The 27,531-nt window shown below is 40.1% G+C and overlaps 1 protein-coding gene across 1 annotated transcript in view; it reads left to right on the top strand.

Annotated features, from left to right (window-relative positions):
• The window catches only part of FAT4 (FAT atypical cadherin 4), a 145,578-nt gene that overhangs the window by 92,990 nt on the left and 25,057 nt on the right, over window positions 1-27,531 (top strand). Inside the window, exons 7-9 of the mRNA XM_068404183.1 lie at window positions 11,978-12,158; window positions 16,477-16,727; window positions 19,836-24,185. Coding sequence (XP_068260284.1) covers window positions 11,978-12,158; window positions 16,477-16,727; window positions 19,836-24,185 — 4,782 coding nt within the window. The remainder of the gene's footprint in view (window positions 1-11,977; window positions 12,159-16,476; window positions 16,728-19,835; window positions 24,186-27,531) is intronic.

Below are 27,531 nucleotides of genomic sequence, written 5' to 3'. Positions count from 1 at the left end.
CCACTCACAAATTTCAGTTAGAAGTGTCCTGTTTTCCATGCTTGCTGTGCTATATCTAAATATACACGTCACTTCAGGCATCGTGAGCTAAATGAAGCTGACATATGCTTACCTTGGTGATTAGCAGTTTAGACAATGATTGCTCTCGTCTACAGTCTTGTTTTATGCCACAGCTGTTTCAAAATGAATATTGGTTTCTGTCCCAGCTCCATTTATTTCCTTGGCCTTGTGGAAGCTCTTCCTCGTGTCAATGCTGTCTACTTAAGTCTAGTTTTACTGGTTTACTGTTTTACTAGTTTTATTATTTTTGCTTTTTTAATACTGGTACAAAAACTATTGTTTTAGTAGTTTTGCATGATTTTTAAATTTATTTCTAAATCACACAGTGGGAGAACTGAAATGGCAACAGGCTCATCAGGGAGTTCATAGTGTTACTTTTGTCTTACTATCATCAAAAATCAGAAGAGAAGAGAATTGAGAGTGGCTTTTTGTAGTTGCGGGAAGCTAATAGCAGGATCTTACCCTTTCACAGAGCCTAGAAACTGTTAGCACTTTTAAATTTTTCTCTAGAAGACAAAAGCTCAAAAAGCTATTTAGGAAGCGGGTTTATGGCAAAGTCAGTCCAATGTCCTCTAGAGAGTAATTGTCAAGGAAGAAAGTGTATGCATGTCATATGATGTGACACATTTACTCCCCAAAGCAGATGAGGGCTTTAGCCCATCCCTTCAGAGGACCGCCCCACGAGATGCACAATCCAGCCCCAGAATACCGTTTGAGGGGTTTAGTCTTCTATTTGGAATTCACCCTTCATTATTAGATCACTGTTTTCAAAATAGTTCAGCAAGAGCCTCTGGGCTAAATCCAAGCATCTGTGTTCTCTGGGGTGCGGTGTGGGAGAGACGTATGTTCAGGCTGGCAAAGGGCTCAGGCTGGCCAGCACAAGCTGAAATATTTGTGAAAACAAAGTTTTTCACTCAAGTTAAAATCATGGACAGAACTTCAGTTTTCAAACCAATTCAAACTGATGGTGGATTTTTATTTGGACAAGGCAAGCAGAATTAGAAATACGTGTTAAAGATGTTCATTCTCTATAGTTCAGATGTACTTGTGGGCTTTTCTGAAAGTCCTGTATTTAAGTGCACGTCTCTCCATTCAAACATTTCTCACGTGTGTTAATGCACTTTCTGCTCTCTGTTGGGCTCATGGAGAATCCAGCGAGTCATTGATGGGCTTATTTAGGATGAGATAAACTGCTTCTAGCTGAGGTTTGTTGGGTGAGCTGTTCTCCATTCCGCTGCATTCAACAAAAGAAAAAGAAGGGAAATTATTTTAAGTAATGTAAGAGCTTCTAATTTCTGGTTATTAGAAATTATTTTAAATAATTGTAAGAGCTTCTAATTTGTGATTATTAATGTATGTTAAAAAAATCGACCAGATGCTAAACTATAGCCTTTAGAAGTATTATTCTTTAGGAACAGGTCTTCAGAGATTTTGCATTGACAGAGACAGAGGCAAGAAGGTTCAGAAACTGGGGTGCTGGAAGAGAGACAGCTATGACATGGGAGGGGGGCATCAAGCACAGTGTGTGCATGTTTGTGTTTTGCAATATAAAAACCTGCAGACTATCGGCACAAAAACATAGTAATGTTGTTCAGGTCCAAATGGTATTGAGGAGAACTCCATAGGTTCTACCTCAGTATGGATGCAAATCCTATATGTGTTTTGTTGGCTGTTTTTTTTTAAGAGACAAGCAGAATCCTAATGATGTTAATGTACTTCTCCTCTTCTAGAGTCTAGGAAAGCATAAGATGAGATGTAGTAACACAGCCAAAAGTTTTAATCTCTCTGCAGACATTCTTGGAATTATAGTTGAAAATATCAGCTTTTATTAGGTAACTAAATCTTTTGCCTCTTTGCATCCCTCATAAGTAAAAGAAATCCAGCCTATTGGTAGAAACATCATTGTTCATTAAGAATTTTTGGTTAGTCATAAATGTTGGTGAGAATTGTTGTTGTCTCTTTCAAGGAGCATAATTTTATGCCACCTGAAAAGACTGAGTTTAGGTGATGGTCTTTCTTATTCAATCAAGTTACCTCATCACTAATGAGGTAAACAGGAATATCCAGTAATTCAGTGTTGTTTCTCATCATTCAGAGTTTCTTACAAGAACCTTGTAAAAAGAACAAAGGAAAAAAATAGAAATAACGGGCTACAAATATCAGCTTTGCCAGGGATGCATGTGCCAAAGCTGATGCAAGTGCAGCCAAAGCTGCACTGTCAAAGCTGATTTCTGCTCCTTCTTAAAGGGTTAATCTAATGCAAAGCAATTAGCATCATCTTTAATGCAGGATTACAGATTTATGTGATTAAAGTTTGAAACATTTTCAGTCATAAATGGTGAAAGTATTGATCTTTGGTAAGCTGAGATCAACTATACTACGCACTGTAGTGTATGGAAGACATGGTTCAAAGAAGTTCCTACCACTCTTGTTCAACTAGCTTATCTGCTTGGTAGGGATATTTTTTTCTCCTTTATTTCCATCCACGTTGGGATGGAAATTTCCATCGCACAGTTGGGAAAAAGTCCTTTCTTGCTTTGGTTGAAATACCATTGTTGCCTCAAGCTGCGTGATTGTATCTTGTGTTGATTTCTTGAATGTCACTCCAGTGTTCACAAAAGACTCATGGGCACTTACCGCAATATGTAGCAAATGTGAGTGGGATGCAGTCACTTTAGGGGCCTGCTCAAATTAGTGTGAAGCTCATTAAACGAGCCAGTGATTGTCCTGATCCTCAGTCTCATCTCACATGTATGAGCTTAAGATCTACTTCTCTCAGCCCTACCACTGTTGCAATACAGCTTTATTGAATGTATATTGGACAGTCAGTTGGGCACTGTTAGCAGCAAAGTTTGCTGTGAAGATAGAGAGAGGGAGTGTTGAGAAAGTGAGAACTGAACATATGAAATATGCCAGAGCAATTCAATTTTAATTTAATTTTGCCATGCTACAGAAAAACATTGTGCAGTATTGATCCAAATGAATGAAAACATGACTGTCAGATCTTCAAGCTGTCTTTGCTGCTGTCCTGGCTTTTTTTTTTTTCCTTTACTATTATTTCTTGACTTCTTGGTGCTAGTTTGAGGGGGAAAAAAGCAAATACATGTCTTTGAAAAAAACGTTCAGGTAGACTTATTTAAACTGGAAAACAAGCTAGAATATAATGCTTAATATGTAGGATTTAGTAGACGATCAAAAATTTCAAGGAAGAAAGAATTGTCAGTGTGTAAATTTTCAGGCTCTTACACTTCCTCTCTTATCTCTTCGTTCATCCATCTTGCTATGATTTGTTTGGAAGTTTTAAAGGAAAATTAATTTTAAATTATTGTCCTGCTTACATCATTTTTATAGGAAATTCTACTTCAAATGTGCTAATGAGTTCACTGAATGTAATCTGTTTGCAGAAGAATAAGATAACTAGAGTAGTCATTATGCTATGCAATTTCTCACCCTTTGAGAAATAGTAGGATTTTTCCAGTCTTGGTGATCTTAAACCATTTTTAAAATTAAACATTATACCTTATAAATTGGAAGTCTGCTAGCTCGTTCTTCAAATACAAAGCTACAATTTCAGGAAGCCTTAATTGCAAGGATAAAACAAGTAAAACACGCACATATGGCCTGAACACTTATCGTGCGGGTTAATCTTCACTATTTATACAGGGTGTTTTTAAAGCATAATTCAAAATCATGCATTACAGGAATTTCGCTGTGGGATATTCAGGAGTCACAAGCAGTCAAAAATTGCCTTAGTCAGCAGTCCCTGCAGGAGCCAGCTTCTCTGTTTCTTCTGTTTACAGCAATAACTTATAACACGGAGAAGTAATTTGGTGGTTTTAAGAAAATATTTTTTTAAATGCCTCTACCTTTCTTTTAAGTTGCAGTTCCACTTTAAGTCTTACTTCTGCCACCAAAGGCCTTGGCAGTGCACATGGTCATGCCTCCCTTCCCAGAACCTCCTGCAGTGTGGGCACGGGGAGATGCACCCTTACGACCAGTCATTTGCCAGGTTTTGTTATGAGCGTTATATTCAGCAGTGAAAAATTTTCCTTAAAGATTCATTTTCTGAAACTTAAGTGGAAGAAAGCAGCTCCTTGCTCTGAGATTAAGCACAGTTCTGGCTAAGAAACCTGTGATACCTGTCTCTGTACCGAGCACCACCTCCAATGACCTATACCTTTGAAGTTAATGGATTACAAGTGCATGTAAAGGGGTTTGTAGCACATGGGATTAATACTTGTGCCTTTCATGGAAGGAGAATGAAATCTGACAGCTGCAAGTCGCTAACTGGCAAATGCTTATGTCGTCAACCCCGTATCCACCTTACACTGTGGGTGATGGAGCAGGACTCTTTCAGCCTTCCCTTCACACGTTTTGAAATTTGCTAAACAAAAGCAGCAATGGGGAAAAATGCTAAACTGGAGGAAAATATGGAGCTGTTGGAACAAGTCCCAGAGGAGGGCCACAAAGATGATCAGAGGGCTGAAGCACCTCTCCTATGAAGAGAGGCTGAGAAAGTTGGGGCTGTTCAGCCTGGAGAAGAGAAGGCTCCAGGGAGACCTTCTAGCAGCCTTCCAGTACCTGAAGGGGGCCTACAGGAAAGCAGGAGAGAGGCTTTTTACAAGGGCAAGTAGTGACAGGACGAGGGGGAACGGTTTTAAACTGAAAGAGGGGAGATTTAGATTAGATATTAGGAAGAAGTTCTTTACTGTGAGGATGGTGAGACACTGGCACAGGGTGCCCAGAGAAGTTGTGGATACCTCCTCCCTGGCAGTGTTTAAGGCCAGGTTGGATGGGGCTTTGAGCAACCTGGTCTAGTGGAAAGGTGTCCCTGCCTGTGGCAGGGGGGTTGGAACTAGATGATCTTTAAGGTCCCTTCCAACTGAAACCATTCTATGATTCTATGATTATCTACCATTTTCTAGATGTATAAGTGATAAGTTTATGGTAATGTGCATGTGTATCTGTAGAACGAGATTGTTACATGGAACAGCTTGAAGTTGTGCTGAATATATACTATACTTTTGCTTTATTGCGTGTGTTTTGTTCTTGGTCTGTATCCGTGTTCCAGTAGGTCCAGCTCTGTAATAGTGCAACAGCATTTTTTTCGTCTCTGGGTAAACAGCTGCAGGTAACTCATTCTGATGAGCAGATGAGAGGACAAGAACAGGGATAGGGAAATGTATATACACCCGAGGACTTAAAACTGTCTCTGTATGTGTGTACAAGTCCCACCCTTTCAACTGCATGTTAAATGTATTGCAATGTAATGTCACCCCTGTTGTGGAACTGCAAAGCTTGGTGAATTCATAGGGTGCAGTCAGTCAGGACTTTTGATAGGAAACTATCCTAGTTTAAAAATCATGTGGATAAAACCAGATGAGAGATCCCATCTTGCATCGCTGTTTGGGACAAGGATTTCTTTTGCACTGTCAGCACACGTGTGAGTATGTGTGTTTGTGCTCGTGCATCAGCCTAAGCATGGCTGGACATGTCATTGCTTGAACAAGGTTGGACAAGTGAATTGGGTCTAGTGAATTTTTTTTACTTTTGATGGCTTGTGTTCCCAAACAGGTCTGTTCATTCCCAGCTTCTTTAGGCTGGTAGATGAAGGGAGGATATTGAGTTTTCTAATATCTGATGCAGTACAGAAAAATTTTTTTTTTTTTTCTTGTCAGATAATCCTTGCATATCCCAACAGTTCCCTTGTTTTTTTTGAAGTACAAGTTCTGTTAAATCAGCTTTGGCAACAACTACTACTTTGTACCTAACTATGAGAAAAACTCAGATTTGACACACTCAGAAATCTGGAAAATCTGGGTTCCTGCATGATCTCATTCACCAGTCACCTGCTGAACTGAATGAGAGTGGGGCTAGCTTCTAAGCTTTTTATTATGTTTGTTTATTAACTACTTATTTCAGCTTTTGTCTCAAAATATACCAGGTTCACCAGGTTTTTAAGACTTAGTATGAAAGCCTGTAGTGAAAAATTGAGTAAGAGGAAAACAACAAAATCAACGTATCTAGCCAGGACAAATATTTGTGGTGCAGTCTTGTAAGAAGATATTTTTTTTTTCTCATTTCACATATGCACTTTCTTTTGTGTTCCCAGTAAATAAGTTAATTTACGGTCATCCACGTTTCAAATCAAGCTTCTTGTGCACTAGAAATCCAAAGCTTAATTCAAGCTAGTTGTGTTTTGACTTCCTCTAGCTCCATACTTATTTTTAAAACTCACCAGTTGTGTGAGGCTCAGCACACTCTGTCTGCATTTAAATGCATTTAGAAAGATTGGCCGCTTTATTGTGAGAAAGGCCTTGTTTACTTAAGTGAAAAAGTTAATTCTCTGTAATAACACATACAAGTGCTAGTCCTGGGACTCATTCACCGAGTGTTTGACTGGAGAAGTGGAATCCGTTTTGTTGCAAAGCAACACATTTCAGTGAAGCAAAAATTCCATTTCTGTTAAATCGCTTTGCAATTTTCAGGATAATGATGTGTTTAATTTACCACAAAACATGGTAAACTGCCTGCAGTATGAGTTTTGATTAGTCATTTAAATTCATTTTACTTAATTTTAATCCCTTTTTTTCATTTTAGTGAAATGTATCTGTAGTTTTTTTGCTTAAGTTTATTGTTAGTTTTCTAGCACTTAATTGTGATATTTTAATGCTGGCAAAAACTTTGAGTTCCTGGTTTCTGAAAGGAATGATAGTTTTAGTATCTGCTGTGCTAACCATGGCACAGACAGGACCCAAGAGCCATTAAAGCTTCAAACAATATGTGGATAATGTGCTGAACACATTCTCCTATTTCTCATTTTTACTGTGAGCCATACAGTACCACAGAGCCAAGATAATTTCCAATAACATCATCTTTTCCTGAGCTTCCTTGAAGAACGTAAATGGCTTTGCAAGTTTCCCTTGATTGTTTTCTTTTACTACTCCAGTCCACTGAGTACTCTGATCATTCCCCACTCGTCCTGGTGCCCAGCTACGGTTTAGAGAGCTGAGCATACACTGGAGCAGATGGTGCCATGTGTTTGGGGATTACAGGGAGCCAAGACAGCTTATCTTTCCCATTCCCTGGGACAAGGGTGAATGAAGATAGCAAGTGGCACTCCCTTCTTCTAAGGGTGCATGAGTAGGCCAAGGTGAAAGTGAAAGCAGTCTTCAGGTGCATCCCTTGTGGATGACTTCGTGGCTCATAAGCATTAGCACAAATTAGGGGAATGAGTGACTGATGATGAGTTCACCCAGAAATGAGTATTGTCCTCTCTTTGCTGGTTATCCTGTATTTGAGAAGTAGAAATTGTCAAGTTAGGTGATATTTCTCCCCACTGTCACCTTCCTGCATTTAATTTCCTTTCTTCTACTTGCCTTGCTGCATGTAGCCAATATTTTTCGTCCCCCTTCTCCTGGATGGTGAGGAGGAAAAAGTTGAGAGGGCTCCTTATAAACTTCTAAGCGGACATGTTTCCAATATCATCATATTTTTGTGGCAATCGGCCACAAACAGGCATTGGTGAATGGAGCAGAAGACTAGCTTGTAGGTCTTTGCCAGTCCTGCTTTGCTAGGAGAGGAGAGGTCCTGCCCCTGTCCTGCTGTCTGCCTGCCCCACAGCCCTTTCTTCACATCAACTCCTCAAATGTCCCATGCAGAGAGGGGAGCCACAGCCCCAGCACTGGCCAAGCCCGAGGTGGCCTCTTGTAACCTCGCCCTGTAACTCATCCTCCACTGTGGGCCTCCAAGGAGCAGGCTCCCAAGGTCTGCTCCTTCTCTTCATCCCAGACACATGTTTACTTGCAGATGTAAGCAAAAAGCTTACATTTTTGGAAGAACATCCGTGGGAAGCAATTTTCTTCCTGAACTCAGTGTTACTATTTTGACACTATCCCAGGTTAATCTTTATTTCGACAATGACGTGTGGACGTTTGTGGGACTGTCTGCTTAATGTATATGTACAGCTGTCACCTAGAAAATAAACTGTTCGGTTCATAGAAACAGACCACAGCACACAGGGACGGGAAATTCAAAATAATGATAATAATAATATCTTAATGTAATTGTCTTTTAAATTTTAAAGATTTGATTTTCACTGAACAGTCAACCCAATTTCTTCCATTCAGTTTGCATAGTTAACTTTATGTTCTCCAGTTGTTAATCATTTGATGGTTCTTTCATTCCTCCGCCTTTCTAGAAAACTTTTTTTTAAACATGGGTATCCTAAGCTTCTGTGAGACATACTATTTTGGGATTTGACAAAAACCTCATAGTAGTATAACACTAGAGAAATGCTCTAAATAAGAGGTGTCTGACAAAGAACTAGTTGATGCTTCTGCTGAAAAATAGTTCAGACTATTACGAAAAATTGGTAGAAATTTTAGTGCAAGTTCACTAAGGGAAAAGTGTATGTTTCTTTGTGGCTTTAGCCCTCAGGGCTGTTTGTAGGAGTACTCAGAGGCTTGTGTGGCTGTGTACAGGAATTTTATATAGATTGTAACGTATCTGGTTTATTAAAGGCAGTTTGGGGGCATCTTGAGTGTTTGGCTAATGTTGCAGAATGTACACAAAATTTACTACACTTATTTATGCAAAATATTAAGTGCAGTTTGAAAAAAAAAAAAGAGATGATGCTCTAGCATAATAATAATTACTGACTTGGGGAAGATTTGCTATCGAAGCAAAACTAAGAAATCTGGGAACTCAGCCCGACCATGGAAACTACTTCTTTCACCACAAATATGACATGTACATTTTATGAAACCTACTTATTACCAGGGACCAAATTCTGTGGTCCTTATGCAAGCACAACTTTCACTGAAAGTTCACTGAGGACGGTAAAATTTGGCCCAGAGCTATTTCTTTTCCATAGAAAATTACTTCATTTGTAATTTCCTCTTCTTATATTTCTCAGTAACTGCAGAAATGTGAGCTGGTAATTTAATTTCAAGTGAATAAAAGCTTTGAGGACTCTCTGAAATTGCAACTTTATCTTTCAGTGTAATAGAATAAAGGAGTAAATTTGTGGACGTGATGTTTTACTTAGAGGAAAAAAAACATATTTGAATAACTGCATAGACAGGAAACCAATATAAATAAGTGATTTTTTCCATCTAAGTAAAATGAGAAAGACTTTGGGTTTTGAACTGAAGAGCAGTGACTTGGGATGTTACAAACAGCTGAATTAATATTGGACTTCGGGGATGTTTCTGCAAGCGCAACGCAGCCACAAGCTAGTGCTGAACGAGATCTGGGTTACTTACGTTACCCTAGCTAATTTTATTAGTATGGTGCTCAACCTTGGCTGGTATGTTCACTTCTCTGAGACTGATATAAACCCATTCGTGCTGCGCTGTACAGTGCCTTGTAGACACATCCAGTGGGGAAGTGGAATTGGAGAATAATGGCAGGGAATATATAGGGGGCTGAGGCGAGGGCTGGGATTTGACCCTCGGGGTGTGCGTTTGGTACCCTGCAACTTCAGATTCCTCAGAGAGGAAAGGGGGCTGGGGCTGGTTGAGTCAAAAGCTGCTGCTATCAGTGTAACACTGAGCAGGAGAATATCCATAGCCCATAAGCAGCTATTACCTCTGGCATCCCTTTTGACCATTTCCATTGTGTGACCAAAGATTTAATAGCTGTGCAGGAGAAAGAACAAACCCATTGCAGCGTTTTGCTGTTAGTGTATGTCCACGCAGTACTTTGCCAGCAGACGTGAACGCGTTCTTCCCATTCTCCTCTCTTCACCAGTCCTGTGAGCGTGGTTTCAGGTTTGAGCTGTGAGTTAGCTTTCTTTTCCAGACTGAATTGCGTTACTGATGCTCTTTGAATGTGACTTACACAAGATTAATTTCTGAATTATGTATAAATTGTTTAATCACCTGTGAAACTTAACAAATTTCAACTTTCATTTCATTAGCTGCGAGATGAATGTCAATTAAATGTGTTTGGAAGGCCAGAGCTTGATGACACATGCAGCAAACATCGCTGAGGACTCTGTTTCATTTAATGCAGTAATAATAAACACTCCACAGGCAATATTTCAGCAATCAAGAACACTTTTGCAGTCTTTTCTATCTCTATGTTTTTGGCTAAATGACAAAATTGGGGTGGGGGGGAGGGAAGAGTAAAAAATGAGTCAGACTTATTGCCTTAATGTAACCTTCCTGGCTGAAAGTATATTAATTGGCAAAATGAATTACCTCAGACTACAGCAGAGAAAGGCCTCCATTGTGCGTGGCCGTGGTGTGAAACCTATACTCTTTGGCTTGCATGTTCTTTCCTTGGCCTTGTGATCTGTCCCGTCTGATCAGCAGGCTTCAAAGTCAGCCTTGAGAGATTTATAGCACCTTTCCATTGGAAGCTCTTTCGTTCAGTCCGTTTGTGCATTAAGACAAGTTACTTTGAAGTATTTCATGGTGAAAAACCTCCTTCCCCATGGTGAAAAACCTTCTTCCCCTGCAGAAGCTGCTCCCAGCTTCTTCCCCCAATGCAGTGTGGTACTTCCTCAACCCGCAAGGGTTAACATGTGGGAAAATGGGTCATTATTTCTTCTTTTGTACAAGAGCTTGATGTCTGGAACCCTTGCCAGGACCACATGAGACCCGAGAGCAGAGCCTGCCTCCTTCCCAGCCCTAAGGTTGAGGTCCAGCAATAACCTCAGGTAGCAGCGACCCGATCATCTGCTGGGTTGGAAGAACTAGGGCGGTCACATGGGGGCTGCCTGTGTTTCATCAAATGACAGCTCCATGTAATATTGTTGCCTTGTGGCAGGGACTCAAACCAGTCTCTGGCCCAAGGCATTTCCTTGTCATCGCTTTTTTTCCCAGTCCAGCAAATGTTGAATTGTTGTATCTGTTTGAGACTGAAGGGGAAAGCGACACAATTTTGGGTAAAACAGGCATGGTCATCATCTGTCTTTTGAGGTAAAGGAGCCATAACTTATATGTTTTACGCTCCACTATCACTCTCACTTTCTCCTTTTTGTTATGGATTCAAAGAAAGGAAGGATCTCATTTTTTTCAGGGACTCTCAGAGAAGAATTTGGTTAGCAGGAGATGTCTTGCTGATTCTTGGCTGAAAATAAGTGTAACAGGCTGGCAAAACTAACATGAACTTGTAAAACTCTTCATTGTCTTTTTTTGGATTTGACAAAGGAAAAGATTAAGAGAGTACATACTGAGAGATTGCACATGAATAAACATGCTATTTCTCACTTGTTTCTGCTCATTAGAGTTAAGTGTTAGAATAACAAGGAGGATGAAAGCTGTAGGTTAAATAAGTTCAGTCCGATTTCCCATAAGCCAGTATCTTATCCGAGCAAGCATTATTTGCTGCTATATTGCTTCTACAGAGAAATCGAGTCTGAACGGGGCTGGAGACTGTGCAACCTTCTCATCCGCTCAGAGAAGGTCTCCCCAGGTCAAGGGTGCGACTGGCAGTGGAAAAACCGCACGGAAAGCTGGGGTTTGCCGCTGTTTCCACTCTATTTGTTCTGCAGATAAATAAATTGAGGGCTAGAGTTTTCGTGGCTGTCGGTGTGCCACCTTTGAACGTCTTCCCTTAGAGAAATAGGAAAGTCAACCACATGTCCAAATTGGTCCTAATTGTTACAGGAAGGCTTCTGAGCGGTTCCAAGACCATCTTTTTCCGCTGACCTTGTATTACAAATTATTTCTGGCATTAGATGGAGCAAGAAAAATAACAGCTATTTTTTTTTTTTCTTTCACAACTTGTACTTTATGTCAAGAAGCCTTTGAAACAAATCTGACCCTCTTCTGTATATCAAATTGGTTTTCTTGCTTTGTGAACCATGACATGCTCAAGCACTAGGCTTTAAATCGGGGATGGCAGACCTCGGATTAACATAGTGATATTTGTAACCTCTAGCATCTTATATCCCGCTTTCCTGCAGGATCTCCTGCCCTCACTGGCACTGGAACCATTGCTGTCACAGTGGATGATGTCAATGACAATGTCCCCACATTCGCCTTTAACATGTATTCTGCCACTGTTCCGGAGGATGCTCCTACGGGGACAGATATTTTGCTCGTAAACTCCTCAGATGCTGATGCTTCTACAAATGCAGTTATTAGGTAGGTCGCTTACTGTTGCTGTATGTAATACTGCCTCATACCCTGCCTGAAGATTTTTTTATTTACCCCCAGTGTCCATCACCAACATACCATGAAGCTGTAAGACACAAAAGGACAGCTGTATATATGTAGCTAAATTATTTCAGCAAATCTGGCTCTTTTTTGTTTATTGGCTTTTAGAATTATATTAAGGACAAGTAGAGTTACAGTGTTATTTTAGTTTTTCACCAAGTGAAAAGCAAACAAGTTTAACTTGCACGAGTGTCATTGTTAATAGGCTAGTTTTATATTTCTCAATAAGTGTAGAGGTAGACGAATTAAAGAAATAAGAAACCAAAGAAACCCTGAAACTCTAAATAGTATCATAAATGGATTAAGCACTTCAGCTGGCAGTCTTTATATATACATTCTCTGCGTAAAGTAATATGACATAGGCTGTGAATGATCATCATTACTGACTGCCATCAGCTCGTGTAGCCTTTGGAAAGGCTTTCTTCTTCTATTTAGCATAGCTTTTAGAGTTGAGGCCTTGTGGTGAAGGATATAGTTAATAGATATAATACAAATCTTTTAAAATATATTCCTGAAGAAGCTAGAAACTATTGTTCTTGGAGGCTGACAGACTTCTTAAATATTAATTGAAGGAGCTTTCAGGAAGGAATTGGTGGGGAAGAGGAAGATGGACTTTTCAAACATCGTTAACCAATTTGCTACGAAGGCTGACTTTGAGGCAGAGTTAAATAATAAATTTATTTTTTCACTTCCATTCATATGCAACCACTCACCCTAAAAAAATTACAGACTGTATTTTGCAGCTTTAGTCATCTTTAATTTTTAAGCTAGGCAAATCTAGAAATCAGTATCACTTTTTTGCATAAAAATGTTCAAACTAGTGGATAGTGTTAATTTGGTGATAGCATACGTATATTTGGGAAAGGCTTCAGTACCTTATTTTGAACCTTAAATGGCTTTTCAAACCTAAGTGTAGTTTAGATGACTGCTTATGCAGCCTTGGATGCATTTATAACAAACTAGCTGAGCAGGTACAATATCACCCAACACACTAATACACATGTTACTGGAGACACCGCACACCCCTGAATGCTCAACAGAAACCACGACCTGCCTTGCTGCTGTGTTCCTTTCTTTTCATGTAGTAAGCAATTTTCACTGAAAGCCAACATTGTTCCTTGGGTAAATTTATGGTCAGTTAATGTCTTCAGTTTAGAACAAAAATTACAGGAGGCAAAGCGTAAAGTTTATCCCATTCAGAAAACCAGTAAAAAGTTAGAATTGGGCATTTTTGCTTTAAATGCCAAATGGTTTGCAGAGATTAGTTGATGCAACATAACTGGGCACTGGGCTGAACACTGGCCATTCCCAGTTTCACAGACAAGAGTAATGAAGATGCTGAGTGGCAGTGACAAGCTGAAGATTATCCACTGAGGACTGATTTATTGCAAATGGAATACAAAGCAGATTCGTATTAGTTATTAATCGGAAGGACACGTAGGTAGTCCCATCACATTTCACTACTGTGACCGCAAACACCTGTATCACTGTTTCCAAACTTACAAAACAGGATATAAAAGTACCTCCTTTATTTACTTTTGTTAGTTCACCTCAGTTCATTCTTCAAAGTGCATGAGAATATCACTGTGATTGTCTTTTTTTTTTAAAAAAAAGGAAGTAAAATAAAACAGATCTGTGTTATGGCAAAGCAAGTGTGTATAAAATACTGTAATATTTTCTTTCCAACTAGCTACAAGCCAAAAATAGAAACTTTATGTTTTGGCATCTTCAAATATTTGAAAAGCATCCAAAATTACCATTTATTAAATTGTGAAACAATGAAGCTTTTAATTCTATTCACTCTCACTCTAAGAAACTATTTCTGACAAGCTCCTTTAGAAAAAAAAGAAATCCATACAAAGCATGAATGATTGCATCCCATAATCAGAAATTATCAGGGTGCTCTCGATCCCTTTAGTGTGGTTGAATTGCTTTAGTATCTCTTCCATTAGTCTTTGTCATTCACTCAGTACCTCATAGTAGAATGGTTGATAAAAATATTTTTTTCCTTCATACGCAGCTATTTAAAAAATATTTTCAGGTTTTGTTTTATATTTTTTAGGCTCAGGAACATACTTTGTTTTTCTTGGACAGAATTTGTCCAGATTCAGCACTTAGAGTAATGCAAATCTTAAAAATATGACTGGTATTATAAAACCGGCAAAAGCTAGAGGGAGCAGAACATGTAAGGTGGTCTTGTCAGAGGTGTTGAGTACTCAGAACTCCTTTTCAGTCTTGTTAGAGCCTGTTTCAAAGTCAAATCTTTGTTTTCCAATGATGGTATGTAAAATCCTCTGCTAAAATTTTCCTGTAAAGTCAAAAAATGGACTGTGTCATGCAAGAAGTAGGTAATCTTCTGCAAAACTGTTACGTATCTATACGTGCCAACTCTTTTTCTCTTATTTCTGGTCATAACCTGTGAAGTCATCAAAGGAGGTTGATGAGGTTGTTAATGGCAATGCATACTTGAGCAGTCTTGTTAAAGATAGTATAGATAAGAGGGGTAAGTACAGACTAGGGGGAAGTCTGGATTTTCAGCACTTCAGTCAAATTCCTTTTATGCCAGTTGTCACCATTAAAGTTTTGGGGTTTAATTTGTTTTTGTTTTTTTTTTTTGCTTGGGTTTGGATTTTTTTTGTAACTATGCTAAGGCACACTTCTATTGTCCAGTTGGTTTGCATGCAGTTGTACTCAGATATAACTCAGAATATCCTATGGCAAATGTAATTTGTCTTTACTCTCTTTCTTTTAAAAAAAAAAAAAAGTTTTCATAGCATCTTACCAGTGCTAAAGTTTGAGTCATTCTATATATATATATATATGGAAATATGGAGGAGAAAGTCCCTGTCTGCTGCGACACCTCACACAGGGTTAAAATATTGCAAATCACAGATGAAATTTGCCTGCGCTGCTGGTATTTAGGGAGATTTAAGTGGTGCTTTAGGCTTTGTACACATTCTTTCCACCCCAGATGCACATTGCTATGGCTGGAGAATAATTACATATGGCCATCACATTATGTCATAATTAAGCAATTAAAGCATGCTCATGGCATTCTGTAGAGATTAATGACTGAACAGGAGAAGATGCCACAGCTTATTACACAGGCTGGCTATCAATCCTTTCGGGGTAAACCTTCTGGCCTGTGTTATTATTTCTGTCATAACCTGTTTTGATTTTAAAAAGGTGAAGATAGGAATATTACTCTCTTCCATAAAAGCCATTTTCTTCTGAATCTTTTATACAATCATACACCTCAAAAAGCTGCTACTGTGCTGTACGAGACTTCTCCAAAGAAGCAATGCTAATCCCAGCTGTGTTGGTTTTTCTCAGGGTTATAATATTGAATATGGGAATTGTTCGTTTTAGCCAGTTTTTGTTTCCTTTGTTTTGTAGAAAACCCATTATCTGCATTAATAAAAAATGGAATATTAACCAGTTACCTTTAAAAATACAGCCCAGTGCTGCACATATCTTTGAGATTCATTCTGTATGAACACCAGCTGGGTAAGCATTCAAAGAGAAAGGACAAATTCACTGTGCTAGTAAGCTAGAAGTAGCCCATACTATGCACTTCGGTAAGCACACAGTCAGTTCTTATCAAATCACATTTTTGCACACACACACGTGTGCACATACAACTACACCAATCAAGGGCCAAATTCTGGTCCCAGTTAGTGTCTATTAACGTAGCTCTGTGGTTACTAATTTGCTATGAATTACCATGAATTAACATTGAAATCTCAAATAGCAAAACTTAGCTCAGTATCAGGAAAAATATGAATTATAAATCCTCATTATTTTGTAAAATTTCATTTCAGAAAATAGTATTTTTTTAATTATATTCTGCAGATTCAGTTAAGAGGTATGTCAGCCTTTCGGAATAACACTTAATGCATTAGCCCAGGGAAATCAGTACTGGAGGATGCCTCCAGTAGGCAATTTTGAGAGTATGTCGGACTGTATCTCCAAATGTACAAAGGCTCAGTCTGCTCCTCATTTATTACAAATATATCTGCGTTAAGGAACTACGCTTGGAAATCCCCAGAATTGTCATTTGTGACAGGTGTCAAAGTATGGAAGAGAAAAGAAGTGAGGACAGATGGACAGTCAGAAGAAAATCGTGTGTTGACACCCATCAGTATGGTGGTCTGAGGAGTATAGAAAATTGCTATGATCTTAAGGCAGCAGGCTGCCTTAGGAAATACTCATCGAATTTTTCTTCCTTGTTTTTTCTTTCAAACAGCTACAGGCTTACTGGTGGGAATTCACAATTCACCATCAACCCGTCAACAGGACAAATCATCACCAGTGCTCTCCTTGATCGAGAGGCGAGGGAGAACTACACTTTGGTGGTGGTGGCGAGTGATGGGGGCTTCCCCAGGGCTCTCTCCAGTTCCACCAGCGTGCTCGTCTCCGTCGCTGATGTGAATGACAACCCTCCCAAATTTCAGCACCATCCCTACGTCACCCACGTCCCATCGCCTACCACTTCAGGTAACCTGATCAGTGGCAGTACTTGGGATGCTTCAGATTGCACAAACATCTTAATGAAATACAAAGCTCTGCCACAAGAAGGGTTTCTGAGATGTTCCTCTACAGCTGTTTTCCAGGTTTCGTTATCTTCGTGTTGCATGGGAACAAATAATGGCAAGGCTCAATGTATCACCCACAATTGGGCAATTTTTTTTAGTTTGTTCCTTCCATCCAAATTCAATTATTTTCTTGCAGTTCTGTAAAGAAGACATAGTGTAAATGAGCACCCACTCGAACAAGTGATTAAATTATTGTGCCAGGATTAGGAAGGCAATTGGCTCTTTTTTTCCTCTGAAAGTCTCCCTCTGCATGTAGATGTTCCTTTTTCTACCCTGAGCAATTCTTAAAGAGGATTTTATCAACCTCTTCCAAAAAGGCCGTATCTATATCAGATGTTAATTGTGTTGCCTGTCCTTGAGCTAAGTGGTGAAGTAAAATAAAAGCCAAGCAGCAGCCTTCCTTTTGTGAAAACTACACCCAAATTAAAGTGACTTCACTCAATGGAGGAACTGATTTCTGATTCAGTGCATGTTTAAACAAGCCTGATAAATAAATACATTAGAAATTAGTAAGTCCAAAATACTAATATTTTCTATTTGCAGAATTGCCATTGCAAGGGGAAAGAAAGGAGAACATGTATTTGCATGAGGATGGAGAGAATTTACTGAAAGATTCTGCTATTTTGAGGGGTTTTTTTTTTCCAAGATTTAAAATGGACTAATACCAGGACTTCTAATGTCTCAAAACAGTAAAAGGATTTTATGATATGATCATTGTATTACCACAAATTCACCAAACTGCAGTCAGAGTGGTTGGCTGTGGAAGTCAGCGCCGCTGTGTGTTTTCACATGCATACGCATACATGGATATGTGATGCCTACAGAGAGCACTCCAAGACAAATGGTTTACAAAACAATTTTTCCTTTAAAAGAAAAAAAAAAAAAAGACTTATTTCCATGTCTTGGGTTTTCTCTCTAAATTTTAAACACTTGCAAATACTTCTCCTTTTTATGGAAGAATGAATTTGTTTATATTTCTCCCTGTTTCCAGAACAGCATTATGAAATTATTTTTATTATTGCATTGGTGAATCTTTGTGTGTTCTGACTAGGGCACAGTGCCTTTGTGTGGTTCTTTTTGGAGTGTTTCTTTAAATGTGATTATGAGGAGTACACATAGGTTTAACTGATGTTTTCTGGCAATGTCTTTTTAGATGCTTTTTGTATGAAACCTGTTATAACTAGAAACATATAGAAAGCCTAATCTATGTTTACTCTGTTTTTAACTTAGCAAAAACCTAGAGATGCATGCACTTTTTTATTTGCAACTTTTTTATTTGCAACTTCCTCAGTTGATAGTTCACTTTCATTTAAAAGGAAATGTTAATATCTTTTCACACTATTTTGAAAGGCTGTTGACAATGATGTTACTAGCGGGCATGGAATCCATTAAAAAAAAACCCCAGCTTTATTGCAGTCTAATGTAGCATCTGAAGTAGCTTTTTCAAAAAAAACACCAAACCCTCATAACTTGATCAAGACTTTTGCTTTTATTCCAATCACAGAATATCTAGTGTACATTTTGAAAAAAATAAGCTTAATTTCCTTGTTATTTTTTAATCAAGTTTAAAAGGGGGAACTAGTAATAGTAATAATTAATATAATTTGCTTAACTGAAGCAAAAATCTTAATTTTTTCCTGTCCCATTTCTCACAAGGGTTTGGGTACTGTTCTTGTCTAAATATTCCTCCCCCCTGGAGTACAAATCATTGCACATGATAAATAGTGACATGAAGTATAGTTTTAAGGGGATGCTGTCAAAGTCATTCCTGCCTGTAAATGATTTTGCCTTAAGAGGTTGAAAACAACATGAGTTTTATACAGGAGTGGGTACTTTCTGAATTTCAGGACCAGTAAAACATCAGCAGAATGTTCTGCAAATTGGTTGGACAGTGTCAAATTTGAAAGACGTGACATGCATTAGATCTGTAAACTCCGGTGCAAAAGAACACCCTGGATTCTCCTTGCAGACAGGCAAATAATAGAGGTTCATGCAAATGGTGCCCATATAGGCGAGCTCATTCTGAAGCATAAATTCGAGAGACCTGAAACATAGTATATTCATGTTATTACAGAATCACAGAATGGTTAAGGGTTGGAAGGGACCTCTGGAGATCATCTGGTCCAACCTCCTGCCAAAGCACGTTCACCTAGAGCATATTGCACAGGGTCGCGTCCAGGCGGGTGTTGAATATCTCCAGAGAAGGAGACTCCACAACCTTCCTGGGCAGCCTGTTCCAGTGCTCTGTCACTCTCAAAGTAAAAAAGTTCCTCCTCATATTCAGATGGAACTTCCCATGTTTCAGCTATGTTCCCATGTTATTGCACTAGTGTGCAATAGTTTTGTACTTCTGTGTGATTTTACCCTTATCTCTGAGGACCAGCATGCTTTTAAAATTGCAGTCCCATTAGTTACTGTCCATGGAATACTCTTACAAAATCAGAAGCAAGAGGCTGTTGGGGACAAAGGAGTAGCATTTGGGGAATAGGAAGAACAGCAGCTGCAAGGGCAGGTGGGTGTGTAGGGTAAATGTCCATGGGTGCTGCCTGTTCACTTACGTAACCTTAATAGTCATTGAATTCCAGGGGTTTTTTTAAGTGGATAAATAAACTATGAGTAATTTAAAAAAATCAAAATAACATTCAATCTTATTAGATTTATGGCTTTCATAATGGGAATGTTCTAGAAATGGGATGCTAGACTGCCAAAATCACGGATCCGTTTTCCAGTGCAGACATATGTGCAGCCACGGACATCTGTACGTGCATTTCTCTGAATGCAGTGACCTACTTTTCAAACCCCCATTTTTTGGCTGCATACATGTCTTGCAGGCTCACAAACTCACCTACCCCTCGTTGAACTTATCTTCTGAAAAAAGCAGTTCGTTTTCAGAGGAGCGTAAGGGAGAGCATACTGCTCCAGGACGTGCTTCCAAGTGAAAGCTGGCATCGCATTTCCCGCAATCAGTGCATTCATTAAAGAACTGCCCTAACTTTGTTCTCCGTTTCAGGCTCATTCGTGTTTGCTGTGACCGTCACCGATGCAGATGCCGGCTCCAACGCCGAGCTCCATTATTCCCTCATGGGGAAAAACTCTGAGAAATTCCACATCGATCCAGCAAGGGGGGCAATCCTGGCTGTGAACTCGCTGGCAGGAGAGTCCGAAGTCACCATTTCTGTTAACGTGAGGGATGGCGGCCGGTACCCCAAGACAGACTCTACAACCGTCACTGTGAGGTTTGTGAACAGAGCAGAATTTCCTCGTGTTCAGGCAGATCAGGAGACCTTCACATTTCCTGAAAACCAAGCAGTTGGTACGCTCATCACCACCATCTCCGGATCTTCAGCCAGAGGAGGCTCCTTGTCTTACTACATCGCCAGTGGTAACCTGGGCAGCACCTTCCTGGTCGACCAGGTGACAGGACAGCTCTCTGTTGGGCGGGCTTTAGATTTCGAAGCCATACAGAAATACGTGGTTTGGATCGAGGCCAGAGATATGGGCTTTCCTCCCTTTTCCTCATATAAGAAACTGGAAGTAACGGTGATAGACGTCAATGATAACGCGCCAGAGTTTGAGCAAGATCCCTTCATTGCAGAAATAGTGGAGAACCTGTCCCCGCGGAAGATACTGACGGTGGCTGCTGTCGACAGGGACAGTGGTCTAAATGGACAGCTAAATTATGAAATAGTTGAGGGCAATACGGAAAATAGTTTCAGTATCAATCGAGCCACTGGTGAGATCAGAAGTGTCAGACCCTTGGACAGGGAGAACTTGTCTCAATACACACTAACCATAAAAGCTTCAGATAAAGGCACCCCTCTCCAGAGCACGACCGTCAAGGTTATCATTAATATTTTAGATGAAAATGACAATGCTCCAAGGTTTTCCCAGATATTTAGTGCTTCTGTGCCTGAAAATGCACCTCTGGGTTTTACGGTAACCCGAGTCACGACATCAGATGAAGACATTGGGGTGAATGCAGTCAGCAGGTACTCCATAAGGGATACGAGTCTCCCATTTACCATAAATCCCAGTACTGGAGACATCACCATCAGCAGACCACTAAACAGGGAGGACACAGACCGCTACAGAATCAGGGTCTCTGCACATGACTCCGGGTGGACGGTGAGCACAGATGTCACCATATTTGTTGTGGATGTCAATGACAACGCCCCACGATTTACAAAGCCATCCTATTACCTGGAGTGTCCCGAGCTTCCTGGGATTGGGTTGAAGGTCACCCAGGTTTCAGCCACTGATCCTGATGAAGGGTCGAATGGCCAAGTCTTCTACTTCATAAAATCCCAGTCCGAGTTCTTCCGAATTAATGCAACCACAGGGGACATTTTCAACAAGCAGTATTTAAGGTACCAAAACTCCAGCGGTTCAAGCAATGTCAACATTAATAGGCACAGCTTCATCGTTACTTCTTCAGACCGAGGCAGTCCTCCGTTAATGAGTGAGACAACTGTCACCATTAACGTAGTAGACAGCAACGACAATGCACCGCTGTTCCTCGCTCGCAAATATTTTACTCCTGTTACTAAGAATGTGAGGGTTGGCACAAACTTAATTAAAGTTACTGCAGTGGATGACAAAGACTTTGGCTTGAATTCTGAAGTGGAGTACTTTATCTCTGAGGAAAGCAAAACTAATAAATTCAGACTGGACAGGAGTACAGGCTGGATTTCTGTGTCATCTTCACTAATGGCTGATTTGAACAAAAACTTTCTGTTTAAAGTGAAAGCAAAGGATAAAGGTAATCCTCCACTTTCATCCGAGGTAGCTGTCGAAATAGTAGTAACAGAGGAAAATTACCATACACCTGAGTTTTCTCAAAGCCGTATGAGCGTTACTATCCCAGAGAGTCACTCTGTTGGAACAGTGGTCAGGACGGTTTCAGCCCGAGACAGAGATGCTGCTATGAATGGATTAATCAGATATAATATTTCCACTGGAAATGAGGCTGGCATCTTTGCTATTAATATAACTACCGGTACACTGGCACTAGCAAAACCACTTGATTTTGAGTTACGCCAAAAGCATGAGCTAGTTGTTACTGCCACAGATGGAGGTTGGGTATCCAGAACAGGCTACTGCAGTGTCACGGTTAATGTCATTGATGTGAATGATAATTCTCCAGCATTCAGCCCTGAGGACTACTTTCCCAATGTGTTAGAAAATGCACCCAGTGGGACAACTGTTATTCGTTTAAATGCCACTGATGCTGACTCTGGATCTAACGCTGTGATTGCATATGCTATTCAGTCCTCAGATAGTGACCTCTTTGTCATTGATCCCAATACAGGAACGATCACCACCCAGGGGTTTTTAGATTATGAAACAAAGCAGAGTTACCATTTAACGGTAAAGGCTTTTAATGTTCCAGATGAAGAGAGGTGCAGCTTTGCTAGCGTCAACATCCAGTTAGAAGGGACAAATGAATATGTGCCCCGTTTTGTGTCCAAGCTTTATTATTTTGAGGTTTCTGAGGCAGCCTCCAAAGGTACTGTTGTAGGTGAAGTTTTTGCGAGTGATCGTGATATGGGAACTGATGGAGAAGTCCACTACCTTATCTTTGGCAACAGCAGAAAGAAGGGCTTCCAGGTAGATGAGAAAAGTGGCCAGATCTACGTTTCAGGACCTCTTGACAGAGAAAAAGAAGAACGAATCTCTTTGAAAGTCCTCGCAAAAAATTTTGGGAGCATTCGTGGTGCAGATATAGATGAAGTAACTGTTAATATCACTGTACTGGACGCCAACGATCCTCCTGTTTTTACCTTGGGAACCTACAATGTACAAATCAGTGAGGGTGTTCCTCCAGGCACCCACGTCACGTTTGTGAGTGCCTTCGATTCAGATTCCGTCCCTAGCTGGAGCAGGTTTTCCTATTTCATTGGGTCTGGCAACAACAACAGTGCCTTTTCCATCAACCCACAGACAGGACAGGTGACGGTCACTGCAGAGCTGGATCGAGAAACATTGCCTGTGTACAATCTGTCTGTGCTGGCCATCGATTCAGGGACGCCATCTGCTACAGGAAGTGCCTCTTTATTGGTAACTTTGGAAGATATCAATGACAACGGTCCTACCTTGTCCACCAGCCAAGGAGAAGTCATGGAGAATAACCGTGCAGGAACTCTTGTGATGACACTTCAATCATCAGATCCTGATCTCCCTCCAAACCAAGGTCCCTTTACATATTACTTGCTCAGCACTGGCCCCGCAACCAGCTACTTTAGCCTTAGCACTGCTGGCGTGCTAACAACAACAAGAGAGATTGACAGGGAGCAAATCAGTGATTTCTACCTGTCAGTGATTACGAGAGACTCTGGTGTTCCTCAGATGTCTTCCACAGGAACTGTGCAGATCAAGGTAATAGACCAAAACGATAACCCATCTCAGCCCAGAACCGTAGAAATCTTTGTTCATTATTATGGCAACCTCTTCCCAGGTGGAATTTTGGGCAACGTAAAGCCTCAGGATCCAGATGTGCTAGACAGCTTCCAGTGCTCCCTCACTTCAGGAGTTACCAGCCTTTTCAGCATTCCTGGGGGTACCTGCGAGCTGCACTCACAGGCGAGGTCCACAGATGGCACGTTTGACCTGGCAGTCCTCAGCAACGATGGGTTGCACGGTGCTGTTACCAGCAGTGTCCGGATTTTCTTCGCGGGCTTCGGCAACGCCACCATTGACAACAGCATCCTCCTTCGCCTGAGCACCCACAGCGTGCGGGATTTCCTGACGAATCACTATCTCCACTTCTTACGCATCGCCAGCTCCCAGCTGACGGGGCTGGGCACCGCTGTCCAGCTCTACGGGCTGTACGAGGAGAGCAACCACACCTTCCTGATGGCAGCTGTCAAACGTGGCAACAACCAGTACGTGAATCCCAGTGGCGTGGCCACCTTCTTCGAGAGCATTAAAGATGTCCTCTTTCGCCAGAGTGGGGTGCGGATCGAGGCTGTGGACCATGACTGGTGCCTGCAGAGCCCCTGCCAGAACGGAGGGAGCTGCCTGAGGAGGTTGGCAGTGAGCCCAGCTCTGAAGAGCCATGAGAGCATCCCTGTGATCATTGTGGCCAATGAGCCCCTCCGGCCCTTTGTGTGCAGGTGCATGCCGGGGTACGATGGGAGTCTGTGCGAGACAGACATCGACGAATGCCTCCCTTCCCCCTGCCACAACGACGGGACTTGCCACAACTTGGTGGGGGGCTTCTCGTGCAGTTGCCCAGAGGGCTTCACTGGCATGGCCTGCGAGAGGGACGTCAATGAGTGCCTTTCCAACCCATGCAAGAATGGTGCCGCCTGCCAGAACTTCCCAGGAAGCTTCAACTGCGTTTGTAAAACCGGATATACAGGTGCGCTTTTCCTTCTCCATATCTTACAGTCCAGACGAGATGGAAAGAGGGTGGAAACGGGCCTTTTTAGCACAAGATTGTCTGAATATGAGCATCCCCAATAGGTGAAGAGGTCTTGCAAAATGAGGTATTTGTAGTTATGAAAACTCAGAAGACCGGGTGCCCACAGTACTACTTAATTTTAGCTCTGTCCTCAGGCAAATCTAACTTACCTGATTTGCGTTAGGACAGAAAGACTTTCACAAGAGCTATTTTAATTCATTAAATATGTAGAAACCATTTCCAATGCTTAAGTATGATTTTTCTGTTCTTGTTATTGTTATGCATATTGTGGTAGCATTTCAAGTCTGCTAGGAGTGTGCCAAGGAAGAAAATCTGCCTCTGCCCCAAATTGCTTACAGTCATACAAGACAGAAAACAGATGAAGGATATGGGAAAAAGCTGAAGTCAGGCAAAATGATCAAGCGTGTCTGTTCTGTATTTTGTCCCTTTGTCATTTATTTTTTTCGTTAACAACAGAAATGTCTGCAGCATTCCTACCTCTTCTGAGTATTTTTTCTCTAATATTTGTTACACATTCAAGCGTAGCAGCATTTTATCCCTAGAAAAGCAGGCTGATGTTTGCTTCTGTCATGAGTAAGATACTTAAGGAAGGTCTGAACAATTTTAACCATTGCTTGTGGCCACTTTTTACAGACATCATGAAAAAATCTAACCAGAGAAGATTAGGTAAGGCTTTCATTACCTTTTCTAAGGAGTATTTCTGTATCGCAGATGCCCCAGGGCAGCCCAGGTCGGCACAGCCATGCTCATTATGGTGTGGGTATTCGGGCTGGGCACCACTGCCACCAAAACTCATTTGTAACCAGTGGAGTGATCAGGGTGTTGATTGTTCTTTTGTTTTTTTTCTTAAACCAGATTAGTACAGGAGATGTGACACACGTTATTGCAAAGGAGAAGGCTAATAATTTCAAAATAAAGGTTGCTACAGCAGTGGATACATATTCAGTGTGAAAGGTCTGTTGGTATAAAGGACACTGATGTGATCTTTTGTGTGAACCTCATAAATGTACTGTTGAGCCTCAGGTCAGGAGCAATTATTGTTAATTGACAAGCAGTTCTAATTAAGTCACCAATCCAGGATTTTATTTCATGTTGCATTAGTACATCAAATTATTTTGCCAGGAGCATGGCAAAATAATTCTAGTAACTCTTCAGGCCATTAGTACCACGGATTACATGGGCATATGTTTGCTGTTGCAACGAAGCAAAACACTTCATTAACTCTAGCACCATACTATAGTATATGCCTCTAGCCTATAATTTGAAACATTAAAGAAATGTCCAGCTATTTTTTTCTGGTATTAAAGTGCATATATTAATGTTCAACCATTATGTCAGCTAAAAATAAAGCTCTGCATGTGAGAAGCTCGAAAAAACAGGAACGTTTTAACTAAGAAAATGCGATGAGAGACTCTTACAGTTTGAAGTGTTGGATTTCTTTCACGCCATGAATTAAGTGTGACATCTGATATGAGCTTTCTTAAACTCCTTGTCAACACAAATAACTTTAAAATAACTACCGCTGAGGCAGACTTTTCTATTTGGGAGTCAGATCTTTTTAAATCAGTTGGCCATTGCAGAATCAAGAATTATTTAAGTGTCTGGAGATTAATTGATCAAGACAGAAAACAAATGGCATCAAAGTATGTAATTAAAAAACAAAATATCTTCTGAGTTGAATATCAGCAGAGATTATTAGCGAAGATCACAATTAATATTCAGTATATTTACATAATTTATGTCTGCAAAAGCATATTTGAAATTCTGCAAATTTAATATTCCGCAAATTTAATATTCAATAGGTTCTGCAAACAAATGTCAGAATATAGATTGTTTGAGAATGCTTGACATAAAGACTAGTATGTCATTATTATACTGACAACAGAAAAAGAACACAGCTGCTTAGGCATTTAATCCTGATTCATATATGAATAAAGATAGCCATAGTGAATGTAAAAATAAAGCCTGAAACTGTATATGTAAAAATAAAGCCTGAATATAAACCTTGAGTGCCTCAGGAAAAAAAAAAAAAAAAAAAAGACATCCAAAATAGTGGATTTCTAATTCAGTTTACCATATACATAGCTTTGCTGCTTCTCTTGGAATGAAAATACAGTCTCATAATTTAATTTACATGCTCAGTAAAAAAAATTTACATGGTACTGCATGCAAGGAGAAATTAGTATTTTCTGAGACAGACTCTCTGTTCACCGTAAATGAGAGTACATGAGCTGTAGACCTTTATAATGGCCTACCTGAAAACTCAGTCTTGCTTTTCCTTGATTTATTATGTTTTGTCAGCTGCATTTCACTTCATCATACTGCAAAGGTAATGTCATTCTTTTTGCTGAATAGGATTGTAAGGACTGATTACCTCAGAGCAACATCATTAGGGTTTAAACAATCTGTTATGATTACATCTCTTAATGATGATCAGGTTTTGTTTTTAAAATAATCACTTTCTGGAGGGAATATACTTTGTGATTTACAGTAGTTGTCTGCCCTTCCTTTGAACCCTTCATTTCCTGTTTTCCAGGACTCATTAAGATGAAGGAATGTAGGTTTGTGAAACTGTTTCAAATGCAAGGTTAAAATATTACAACTACCACTTTAAAAGATGGACATAGAGAACCACAAAAACTAAAACTCTCAAATCAGCTGAAATCTAACCCAAGAACATTCAGCTCGTATCTGTTCCTGTTACATTTTTCAATTTAAAAAAAATTCTCAGGGAGTTAGATTTTTGCGATAAACCCCTGCATATGATATCATCAGCTCGAGGTGATGAATGATAAATGGTAAATGCTGGATGCTGTCTGCTATCCCTTATCCAGCATTACCCTCGTTTTCATGGTCTTCAGAAAAATATTTCTGACACAAAAATGAATCCGCCGAATCTTTCAATATTTCAGCTGAGAAGAGATCTATAAACTCAACTAACTGCAACGTTCACCTGAACTGGAGTGGCTCTGGTTTGGAGTCTCCCTGGTTCCCAAAACATTGTCTGAGAAGTTTTCTTCCCCTCTCTGGATTTGATACCCTGGAACACTCGTCGAACATATATGATTAGCCTATATATGATTAGCCTAGTTCTTTATGCTGTCCAAATAAAATGATTCCCCAGCTGAGAAGTGCATAGTAGTCCAAACATGTGAAAATGCTTCTTGAAAACTGACTTGTGTAAGCCATGAAAACACATACATCTTGTAATTTTTCGAGGCACATTACGTAGATGGGGTAAAGGTCTATCAGAACATTATTCTTAAATTCATGTCGTGAAACT

Source organism: Nyctibius grandis, chromosome 6 (assembly GCF_013368605.1).
Source record: "Nyctibius grandis isolate bNycGra1 chromosome 6, bNycGra1.pri, whole genome shotgun sequence".
NCBI classification, from domain to species: domain Eukaryota; kingdom Metazoa; phylum Chordata; class Aves; order Nyctibiiformes; family Nyctibiidae; genus Nyctibius; species Nyctibius grandis.
Note: the sequence above shows the minus strand (reverse complement) of the source record. Positions and strands in the feature narration are given on the sequence as shown.